General features: G+C 36.3%; 1 protein-coding gene across 8 annotated transcripts in view; it reads left to right on the top strand.

The window, feature by feature from the left end:
• ATM (ATM serine/threonine kinase) overlaps positions 1 to 7,725 on the top strand; it is a 119,210-nt gene extending 111,485 nt beyond the window's left edge. For all 8 annotated transcript variants that reach the window (XM_016160559.2, XM_036220209.1, XM_036220208.1 and 5 more), the window contains 3 exons: positions 239 to 302; positions 4,251 to 4,387; positions 4,496 to 7,725. In XM_016160559.2, coding sequence (XP_016016045.1) covers positions 239 to 302; positions 4,251 to 4,387; positions 4,496 to 4,679 — 385 coding nt within the window. In that variant the 3' untranslated portion in view covers positions 4,680 to 7,725. The remainder of the gene's footprint in view (positions 1 to 238; positions 303 to 4,250; positions 4,388 to 4,495) is intronic.
• Positions 7,726 to 12,541: the final 4,816 nt, after the last annotated feature.

The raw sequence follows: 12,541 nt of genomic DNA, 5'->3' as shown, positions 1-12,541 counted from the left end.
TTTCAGAAACATCTACTAAAAGCCTACTCTGCCCAATACTATGCTCTTTGAGATACTAATTTTGGATTTATTATTAAGGACAGTCTCAGCATACTATACATGAATATAAATAGATGATAGATTAGATAGATAGATAGATAGATAGATAGATAGATAGATAGATAGATAGATAGATAGTAGATATATAGAGATATGTTGAAAATGTTAGTGTGTAACAAAATCCCTATTGTGTTTGTAGATGCTGTGAGAAAACCATGGAGGTTATGAGAAACTCTCAGGAAACCCTGTTAACCATTGTAGAGGTAAAGTATATTATAAAGAAATCTTTTTTTCTGTGTCTCGTTAGGAAGTCACTGATTTGAAGATCAGTGCTTCATTTGGTTAAAATGATCCTGGGCAGCAGGAGGGCAGGAGTTTGCACACATCAGTAAAGACTGGTTTTGAAATGCCCCTAGTCCCCCCAAGTTTCTTATAATGTTACAGCATAATAAGTGATCTCTAATACATAAATTAACACTTTTACATCTTAGATATCCTGTATTAATTGTGTTCAAAGTAGATTCCATTACGGTATTAAGACAAATCAATAAGTTATCTCCTTTTCCCCTCCCCAGGTTCAGAACCATTTAGTCAGACAGATGGTGATCAGGGTCAGCATTAGTAGTGGAGGAACGTGGCTGAGGAGCGAGGGCCAGACTGGCCTGCTGCTGGTGCTCCCTCAGTGTCTCTCTGCTGTCTTAACCTTGGGACAGCCTACCGAGTCGGGGTTTGGGCCTGTGGAGCATACACACTTCATCAGGCTCACTTCCTCCTGTTGAACAGGGCAGAAAGGGAAGGAAGTCAAGCAGATTTCCAGGACTTGGGACCTTAGCTCTGCCCAATGAGAATAGTACCTGAGGTGGCCAGTCACCCGCCCCTGGCCCCCGTACAGGGTCTGTGGGTAAGAGATGAAGAGTATTTCCTCCACAGGGAAACAAGGTAGGTTAGTGTGTAGGCATGCCTCCCTTGCATTCTTCAGCTTTTGTTCCTCTAACCTGATGTGCTGGATCTAGCTGCATGTTATTAACACCTGTACTGCTTTAAAAAATATTGTTGCTGACCAAATTCAAACCAAACTTGTAGGGATGGGGCAGGAACATTTATATTTTTTGAAAACTCTCCTACTATGCAGCCAGGGAGGAGAATCTCTGTCATAATTCACTGGAATTAACCATTAAGCCTGTCATCAACAAGAGTGGGCCTATCCCAGGGAGGGTGAAATTAAGACTGTTAGAGTGGTCCCTTGTCACCATTATAAATCAGATGTCTCCCTATAGATCCTTAGGCTGCTGACGGCAGACTACAGATTTTTGCTACAAAGGGGGTCCTGAAATAGGTCCCAGTAGGATGTTGATAAATTTAAATACAATGCTATGCTGTCCTAAGTCTGAATGAAAATGCATTCCTTTTTCTTTTTCCCCTTTCAAATTATGTTCATATATGGTATTTATTAGTTTGCCATTGGTTCTGCAGTAAGAACCAAGTTTTTGCCCTTTTGCATTTAAGACAAAAAAATTCAAACTTTTCAAATTAATTTAATATCCAAAGAAGTTTAACATACTCACCTGTATTTTACTCTGCTCAGTATCAGTAAGAAGGATTTTTTTGTGTCTAGGTAGATTTGAGGGTTCCTTGAGCAGCTTTATCCTGAGTTAACACTTTCTGGAAGAGCCCGATGAAGTGTGTATGCTCCACAGGCCCAAACCCTGACTCGGTAGGCTGTCCCAAGGTTAAGACAGCAGAGAGACACTGAGGGAGCACCAGCAGCAGGCCAGTCTGGCCCTCGCTCCTCAGCCACGTTCCTCCGCTGCTAATGCTGACCCTGATCTCCATCCGTCTGACTAAATGGTTCTGAACCTGGGGAGGGGAAAAGGAGATAACTTATTGATTTCTCTTAATACCCCAATGGAATTCCTTCCTTCAAGACCTCAAAAGTTTTGTTAGTTAAATGCCAAATTGTTCATAAACCTCATTCTTTAAATAGTGGTAGGATATCAAATTAGAGAAGTAACAGTGGCCAGCTCACTTAGAGGTCTTACACCATCATAAGGACTTTTGATTTTACTGAGTGAGATGGAAACTGTGGAGGGTTTTGAGCCTGAGAAATGATTTGCATCTCTACCTACAATAATTGTGTCACTTAAAGCTCACCCTCTAATGCTTTGTGTATTTTACACCTATCAACCCAATCTTGCCTCTGTCCAAATTTCCTGAAATCATTTGATGTGATTGTCCCAGTCTTCAAGAGTAGTTTCCCAGTTGAGCTTACTGTGGACTTTGTGTCTTCTGCTTTAGGAGGGCACTTCTCAATAGCAGTGTGGACCCCAATCCTGTGGATTGCCATTCCAGGCTCCTCTCTTGTATGCAATACTTTTCCTATGCTAGGTTTCATTGAGCTGCAGTCACTGTTTCTGATCTAATAACAATTAAAACATCTCACTTCCTAAATCCCTCTTTAAGAGCACTTTGATTTGGGTGCATTTCCCTTTCCCTTTCAGTATATGTAACTTTTCTGGCCTTCAAGATCTCTTTCTTCTTCATAACAGACTATTGTGTCCTCCAAGATTTATCAGTAGTTGGCAATGTCTAAAGACATTTTCGGTTGTCATATTTGGGGGCTGGAGGGGAAGGATACTATTCACATTTAGTGGATTTAGACCAGGGAGGCCACTAAGCATCCTGTGCACAGGATGGCTCCATCAACAAAGAAGTACCCAGCCCCAAAATGTCAGTAGCGCCAAGATTAAGAAACTTTGCTCTAGCTTAATCAGTTTTTATTCCTTTATTGTTTTCATTCAACCACTTTTGTTCTGATACTAAGACTATATTTTTCAAGTTGTTCCAGTTCTTCCTTGATTCCATAATTTGCAATACAAATCCTGTTACAAGCCCTTGGGTTTGAAATAATTTAATTGTGTTGTTTCTCTACTCAATGCAAGACCATGTAGTTTCTTTATAACCACGGCCTTCATTCCTTTTCATTAGTCGATTTAATAAATATACTTCCCTTTTGTCGATGAAACTGGTTTGGATCTCTGAAATCTAAGCCATGTCAGTGCTCAACTTATAGTCACATAGGAACCACAAACTTAGGGACAAACCACACATATTCAAAATCAGTCCCTCCACAGTTTTTAATGGCCCTGAAGAACACTCAAAAGAGCATAAACAGATGACTAGATTTTGGTGCTGCTGATCTGGTTCACATTTTGGAATTAAACATGTAATGCTAAAGGAACATTATAGTCCCAGCCCGCAGACCTGCTGAGAAACACAGTAAAGGCAGGTAAGTGTTCTAACTTTATAATTAATGCTGGAATATCCTGCAGCATCACTCATCCCTGGAATTGAATCTTCACTTATTCGTTAAGAACTGTATGGTAAGCATTTGCTAAGGCCTATTTTTTTTTTTTTTTTAAAGTTCTGTGCTTATAAATGCCAGAGGCAGTTAGCTGTTTTGAATTGCCAGGGTCAAAAATTCCTTGTGACCTCACTTATTAAAATGTAAGACTTAAAGCCACTTACTCTGGCCATGCCAGTTATTTTAGTATTCAAATTCTTCTCTATATATATCTCAAAATGCCAACCACAGCACTTAACCTTGGGTTTTGATGAGCTTTCAATAGATTATAACCTTTTTTCTCCATACAAAATTAAAACTAATTCAGAGATAAAGCAGGAGCCTTAGGGATAGGATACAGATCAGAATGTTAGGTTCGTTACTGATAAAACTGTTGGAGAACATGGCTTGGGAGTGAGTTCCAAATAGGCTTACTATTGCTGTCCAACTCTTATAACCTAACCGGTCCCCTGGTTCAGCCCACCTGAGGGAGAACTGGGCCTGCAAAGCAAATGCCCTTACCCAGGACTCTGCTGGTCAAGAGGAGAGAGAGAAGGAAAGGAAGTGACCAGTGCTTATCTCCTTTTAATAGATTAGGTTCACCCAGTCAGGAAACATGAGTAAAGGGTTGTCATCACCCCCAACCATGGAGGAAGGATGAATTCAGAATGGGATCTGAAGCCAGAGCATTGTGCTAGTATAGCTTCCTCCACAAGGAAACAGGAAGAGTGTGCAATAAGTTTGCTCCTCCTTCCTAGTCAACTACCATGTGACTGGTCTCTGCTGTTTTAATCATTGTGATCTGTTGTTTCTAAATATACATCATCAAAATACACATTCTTCTTCTAATACATACGTTCTCTCTCTCTAGGTCCTCCTGTATGATCCTCTCTTTGACTGGACCATGAATCCTTTGAAAGCTTTGTATTTACAGCAGAGGCCAGAAGATGAAACTGAGCTCCACTCGACTCCGAATGCAGGTCACCAAGAATGCAAACGAAATCTCAGGTGAGCAGTATTTTAGGAAAGACCTATTCTCAATTGTCCAGATTTTCCTATTCCTAACTCCCTTTAAAGTGTTCCACTTCATTAAGACCTTTGTGTTTTTGTCATTAGTGATACTGACCAGAGTTTCAACAAAGTAGCTGAACGTGTTTTGATGAGACTGCAAGAAAAACTGAAAGGAGTGGAGGAGGGAACTGTGCTCAGTGTGGGTGGACAAGTGAATTTGCTGATACAACAAGCCATGGACCCCAAAAATCTCAGCCGACTTTTCCCAGGATGGAAAGCTTGGGTGTGATATTCAGCATATGAATTACCCTTGAATTCAGCCTTTTGAAAATACATTTTGGCCTTCATTTTTAACCCACCCGTGTACTTTGTATAGGTATTAATGTTAAGTGAACTACTTACTGTTTGTTTTTTAATATTTAATACTTGCTTCAGTAACCAAAAGATGCTTTGACAGTCTCAAGAAATACCTCTCATACTTTAGAAATAATTGTCATGCATGCATGCATTCTAGGCTAAATGTTTTTCCTTCTTAAGTACATTCTCATATCGTTTTCAGTAGTCACAATAACTCACGCTTTAGCTGAAAATGGAAGCAGCAGGAGCACAGGAACATCACTGGCAGTTTCTCCTTCAGTATGAATTAGAACAAATAAAGATACTGCTAATTTTGAGATGGCTTTTAGTTAAAATTTATTTCCCAGAGATTATTATATATGAATGACAAATTATTTGATATTAATACATAAAAGGAAGAAAAAACTTTAAAATCGTAACCATCTCTATATCATGGTAAAGCTACCTTAAAAATAAGCAATGTTGGAAACAAATTAGCATTTAAGAAATATGTTTGGATTTTCAGTAGCAGTGTTACTGAATCATACAGTTGTCATGTTATGGAGAACAAATTTCAAAAACCCAGTTAGTATGACTACTATTTTTAAAAGACATATATTGATCCTACTCATTCTGTCCTCTATCTTTTAAGCCCTTCTGTTTTTTCCATTAATCTTTCTGTGATATCTGTCTTCTGGTTCATGAACTCTGTTGTCAGGTATCTTTTTAAATTAATCATTGGGTTTCTACTTTCAAAAATTGTTTTTTAGTTTCTAGCTATGTCTCATTCATTCTTCAGATCTGCCTATTGATTTGTAGTGTCTAGTTGTTTTTTAACTTTTCAATTTTTTTATGTCACTAGTCACTTTAAACATTCTTATTTTATAGTTTCTCTAATAGCTCTATTAAATCAATTTTCTTTTGTTTGTATCTTTTGATTCTTATATTTGGTAGACTGCCTATTTACGTATTTTGTAATTTTGAAAGATGAGCTTATTTTCAGCAAAGCTTTCTCTGTGGGAATCTTACGAGACCTGGGTTAATAATAATTCCTTCCAGATAAGTTTTGTGTCTCCTTATGTCATATTCCCAGGGCTAGCACTGACAAAGGACCACTGTTAATTTCTTGGTTGTGGGGTTTCTAGACCCCAAGAGTAGTGTAAATGACCGAGAGAAGACTCCAAGGCCAAGACAGACACTCGTCCTCATCATGTCCTTATGCTAGTTTTACTGACTCCTCTTTCTCTGAGGGTGCCAGCATCTGTGTTTTGTACCTTCATGATGGGCATAAGGGGAGGTGGATTTCATTCCTACCCACTACCTTCTGCGAGTCCAACATTTTATTAGTCTCTTTATAGATGTTAAAACTGAAACCCATATAGGTTAATGAGGCAGATTGTGCTAGGATAGCTAGAATGTCAGCTCACACATTTAGCTCTCTGGTTTTCAGTTCCCTTCATTTTTGGCCCTAAAGATTTTCCCTTACTTTCTTGTAAGTTCTGCTAGGCATTTGAAAGAACATCTCTTATATTTTATCCAGCATTTCTGTCCCCATACTCTTATATTTTATCCAGCATTTCTGTCCCCATACCGTCAGCAGATAAACAAGTAAAATTACTGACTTGTATATTGGTGAATCTAATTCCTCCTTTATTCTTAAGAAAATATTCATCTCAGTGCAGAGATGAAGAAATGGGTAATTGAATTTTCCTCTTATTTGTACCTTAGGTAACCAGTTTATGTAAAAAGATATTTCTTACGACTGGTTAGCATTTCTGCCTATGGCCAGTGGCAAGAACTCACTCATATCTGACCTCGCCATCTTCCCCTACCTCCAAAAACAATCTCCAGAACTTTGTGGACTATAAATTTCTTAGTTTGGTTTTTTTGGAGAGCTATTCTTAAATTTATTTCTCATTTCAAGTTACAGTCTTATCGTGGTGTCTCTTTTGCTTATAAGCTGCCTGAATGAATACTTAATGTATATTGGTAGTTTTATTACTATAGTGAATCAAGGGAATGTAATAAACTTGGAATATCTTTATTCAAGAAAGCCATGAAATCTTCATGGATGAATAAGAAATGATTAATTAGATGAGAATATAGGTAAATGAATTTGTAACTAATTCTTGCTTGTTGATGTATCCAAAGAACTCAATGACATCATGAATCCACTCTTCAATCTTTAATGGTGTTCCATAAGGCTCCTGTCCCATTCAGATATTCTTATTAACAGCTTTGAAAAGTTTACCAAATTTGTAAATAACAAACCTAGGAGGAATAGCTGATTCACAGGTAACACAATTGGGATTTTTAAAAATTTTGACAAGCTGGAATGCTGGAAATGCTAAGATAAAAATTTATTGGGAACCAATGAGTCATGGTTAGATTTCTAAAATATTAATCATAATGTTATATGCTGAGTACCTAACATGTATTATGTGTAGCATTTCTTGCAAGATTAGTCATGTTTTCCCAGTTAATACCTGGAGAAAGTGAAGTTTGGAGAAATAAGGTAACTTCTCCAAGGCCAGAATATAGTAGTAAATCAAAGGTACAAGTTTAGGGATATCTAACTTGAAAAACTTCCAGGTGAAAAGAATGTAGGCATCACCAATCAGTTGCTCACAAGGTCAGTGGAAACCAAGTAGAGAAGCTACTAGAAAAGCTAATAAATTACATACCAAACATGTATCCAGATTAAGGGAAATAATAGCCCTCCCGCCATTCTCTGTGCTAGTCATAACACCTCAAAGAATCTTCCTAATTAGGTACATAAATTCATAGTCATTGTAGTATATGTACTTAGAAATGCTAAGAATTTAAATATAGTCTAAAGCAAATAAAAACAAAAAGGAAAAACTTTGGACTTCTTAATGAAATGATAAATTTCATATAGATTTATTTTAATACTTTTGAATGTATTTCTGTACTACATGGTTACCAGATTCTTCTTGTACTATTACCTGTTTTGAATAAATAATTCTAAAAGAAAATAACATGCTAAGACTCATTCATCTTATTTAAATATTTGAATATTCCGTGTGCCAGACGTGGTGTGCTGGTTCCTAGGAAAACAACAGTGGGCAAGGCAGGCATAGCCGGCATTTCGGGGCAGGGGAGAACTTACTTACAATGCAGTGTGAACTGAGAAGGCTGTTACACAGAACCAGCCTGCCTGGTATGCTGTGTCTCAGTCTAAATAGTCTGGTAGTTTTCCTTGATTACCTCATGACAAAAAGGCAAATGAATGTTCTTTGGGCCTAGAGAGTGATCTAGTTGACATTTCTAAAGTTTAAAAGATATATACAGAAATTTGACAGATATAAAGACCTCGATATCCTAAATGTGAAGTTTGCATACCACATTTTTTTTTTTTTAATTTAGGCCTTTTCAGAGTTTCAGGCTTTTCGTCTAGTTTCTAAATTTTGTATAAATACAATACAAAGTTTTCACAAAGATTAAATTCAGAAGTTAGTATGGTGGCAATCTTATTAATGAAAATTATTCCCTAAAAATTCACTTTTCCCATAAAGCATAGCATGCATAATCTTTTTAATGTGCAGCTATATGTACAAAAGTTACTTTTTACACTAATGTGTATGATTCTAAAGAATTGGTTCTCAATGAGGGCTGATTATGCTTCCCCACTCTCCACCCCTACAGAGGACATTAGGAATGTCTGAGAACACTTTTTGTCTTTGACATGGTGAGAACTTGAAATACTGACATGTAGTGTTGGAGGTTAAGGTCAGTCTTTCTAGACCAGGACAAACATAGGAGAGATATGGTCATAAATTTGCTTGTAGCTCTTGTCATCCTATAAGTTTATGTTCACAGCTCGTCTAATGTGTGAATCACTATTTTTAATTGCGAAATACACACTATAAAGTTTATCTTCTTAACTATTTCTGAGTATACAGTTCAGTAGTGTTAATTAAGTTGATGCATATTGTTGTGCAACCCATCTCCAGCACTCTTCACTCTGCAAACCTAGACTTATACCGATTCCACAACTTCCCATACTCCCTTCCTATCCAGCCTTTAGCAACATCATTCTATTTTCTATCTATGAATTTGACTACTCTAGCTACTTTCTATAAGTGGTATCATATAGTATTTTTCTTTTTATGAGTGGTTTTTTATTTCACTAGCATAAGGTTCATCTATGTTGTATGTTAGAATTCCCTTCCTTTATAAGACTGAAAATATTCCATTGTATATGTATGTACCACATTTTGTTTATCCATTCATCTGTTGATGGACACTCGGGTTGCTTCTCCCTTTTGGCTCTAGATGCTGCAGTGAACATAGGTGTACAAATATCTCTTCAGAACCCTGCTTTTGATTCTTTTGGGAACATACCCAGAAGTGGAATTGCTGGATCATATGGTAGTTCTATTTTTAATTTTTTGAGGAACCACTACACTGTTTTCCATAGCAGCTACACCATTTTACATTCCCACCAACAGTACACAAGGTTTTCAGTTTCTCCACATCTTCGCCAACACCTATTTCTGTCGCTTTGCTTTTAATAGTAGCCCTCCTAATGGGTGTGAGTGAGTCATTCATGTAAGTAAAAGCATTGTATACTTTATACAAATCTTAAGAGTGGTATTGCAAGAAATGAGTTTTAGGAGGAAACTATGTCCTTCCATTGACACTTTTGAAACCTGATACTCGTTAGTAGATCTTAGGTTGAAAACTACCCCCAAAATGTCCCCTAGTGTTTCCTGGTGTTTGAATATTCTCTATAGACTTAGAATTCTTTGTTGATACTACTAAACTTAATGTTTCTTATTTTTTAAACAGTTCTTTAGATATCCATGTTTGTAAGAGTTGGGAGTATTTTAAGAGAGGAAAGGGTAATCAGCTGTTTGCAGGTTTCTTTTAAATCACTGCAATGTACAGCAACATGGACAAGTGGGTTTCATAGGCATCTCAAACATATTCAAGGCGTGAAAAAGACAAAAAGCCCTGAAAATAATCCTGAGTCAATGCCTTCTATTTCTAAGGAAGAAATAATACCAATGCTGCAAATGCAAATGCCAGTATTAGAAGGGCCTATTTTATGAGGCCAGGATTATCCTTACATCAAAAATTATGAGAATTAAAACTGAAGACCAAGTTCCTTCTTTAACAGAGTTGCAAAAATTCTTACAAGTATTAGTAAATGAATTCCATCAATATGAAAAAGATAATACATTGTGATCAAGTAGCATTGTTCCAGGGACACCAGGTTGTCTTCGTATTTGAAAATCAATGTGAATAACAAAAACCATATGTCAATAGATGCAGGAAAAGCGCTCATAAAAACTCACTGAACTAGGACTAAAGGGGACATCTTCAACTTGATGAAGGACATCTGTGAAAAACAGCTCACATTAAACAATGGTGAAAGACAAATGTTTCCCCCCTAAGATCAAGAACAAAGCAAGGGGGCCACACTTACCAGCTCTATTCAACATTGTACTGGAGTTTATAGCCATGCTAACACAAAGAGAAAGAAGTAAGACATAGAGTTTGTAACAGAAGAACTATAGTTATTCATTTACAGATGACATTGTCATCTATGGAGAAAATTCTAAAGATTCTGTATGGTTTTTTTAAAAGTCTAGAATCAACAAAATGCCTAGAACCGGTAAGTGAATTTAACAAGGTTACATGATGCAGGTCAGTATACAAAAACCAATATTTCTATATTCTTTTCAAGTGTCCAGACTAGGTCCAAGATATAGTTGTTTATGCTAAACCCCATGCTTAGCATATGCTAAGATTAAGCAAACCAAAACTTAACTTTCCATGCTCAGCTATACCAGAAAACGTAGGCCTAAGGCAACCAATAAGCACTTGCCCACTAGCATAAGTTAACCTAACCTAGCCCCAATACTTCCCTTTGCTCCATATAAGGAATGTAATCCTGTTTTAACAAATTAACAAGTAACCAGTATAACTTCCTTGTTCCTGCTCACTTTTCTCTATGAAACCCTCTCACTTTATACAACTCTTGGAAGCTCCTTTCTGTTTTTTAGACTGGATGCTTTCCAATTTATGAATTGCTAAAGAAAAAAAAAACAGCCAACTAGATCAGGAAATTAAATGTCTTTGTCACCAGCAATGAACAGTTTCAAATTGCAAGTTAAAAATAGTAGTATCAATAAACAAAATAAACATGCATAATTTCAATAAAATATGTGGGATACTTGTAAACTGAAATATACAAAACATTACTGAGAAACCTAAGGCCTAAATACACAGATGTACCATGATATCCAGATGTTCATGGGTTTGGATACTCTATTAAGATAGCATTTCTTCCCCAAATTGATAATATAGAATCAATGAAATCCAATCAAATCCCAGCCAGCTTTTGTCTTGTTTTTTCTTTTATACCTTGACAATCTGATTGTAAAATTTATAAGGATATTCAAAGGAACTAGAATAAGCCAAAACAATTTTGTACAGAAAAAACAAGATTGGAAGACATGCTTAAGCCACAGTAAAAAATAGAAGATGGTATCAGGAAAGGTTCCAAAGAAGCTTAATAGGGAAAGGATAGTCTTTTCAAAAAAAATGGTGCATATCTAAATGCAAGAAAATGAATTTCGAACCTTCTGTCTCACTATATTCAATAATTAACTTGAAATGGACACTGTGATAAACACTTAAAGTGATAAACACTTCAATAATTTTATACTTAAAATGATAAAATCTGTATAACAATTCTTGTGACCTTGGTTTAAGCAAAGATTTTCTGGATAAGACACTAAAAACATGAATCATAAAAGAAAAAATGGTAACTTGGACTTTATTAAAATTAAAAACCTTTTCTCCTGAAAAAAAAACATTAAAATGAAAACACCAGCCACAGACTGGCAAAACAGTATTGGTAAAGGATTTATTTTTAGAATTTATTTTTTACATCTTTTAACAAAATAAGAAATTAACCAAATTAGAATTGGGCAAAAGATTTGAACAGATGCTCTGCCAAAGAAGATATCCAAAGGCAAATAAGCACATTAAGGTTCCTCGACACCATAAATCATCATGACTATGCAAACTAAAGTCACAGTGAGACACTATTCACTCTTCTAGTGGATGTGTATCCACTAGAACAGCTAAAATTAAAACATCTGACAACACCAAGAGACAAAAACCAAGTGAAGCATCTGAAACTGATTCGTTGCTGGCAGAAATGCAAAATGGTACATCCACTTTAGACAAACAGATGAAACAAATCTATAGCTATTGTTTGCCCCAGTCATTTTACTTATAAGTATTTCTCAAGAGAAATGAAAGCATATGTCCCCATAATGACTTGTACGTGAATATTCATAGCAACTTTAATTATAATGATCCCAAACTGGAAACAACCAAATGTCCATCGCCTGGTGGATTGATATACAAATTGTGGCTTAGCCAAACAATGAATCGCTGGTAATTAAAAAGGAAATGAACTACTGATATAAGCAGCAAGGATGACTCTCAAAAGCATTATGCTAAATGGAAGAAGCTAGACCAAAAGAGACTGACTACATGTAGTATCATTCCATTTATATGGCCTTCTAAAAAAGGCAGAACTGTATTGATTGAAAGATCAGTAGTTTCCAGGGGCTTAAGGTGGAGTGAGTGGATTGACTGACTGCAAAGATGCACAATTTGGGGGTGATGGAAATGATTTATATCTTAATTGTGAAAATTACATTGGTCAGAACTGAAACTGAACACTCAAAATGGGCAAATTGGTATGTAAATTACATCTCAGTAAATTTAATTTTTTTCTTAAATATACATTAAGTCTTCTGATTGCTGTTT

The sequence above is a fragment of the Rousettus aegyptiacus genome, unplaced genomic scaffold (genome assembly GCF_014176215.1).
Source record: "Rousettus aegyptiacus isolate mRouAeg1 unplaced genomic scaffold, mRouAeg1.p scaffold_m13_p_5, whole genome shotgun sequence".
NCBI classification, from domain to species: Eukaryota; Metazoa; Chordata; class Mammalia; order Chiroptera; family Pteropodidae; genus Rousettus; species Rousettus aegyptiacus.
This window is presented reverse-complemented; position numbering and strand designations above follow the sequence as displayed.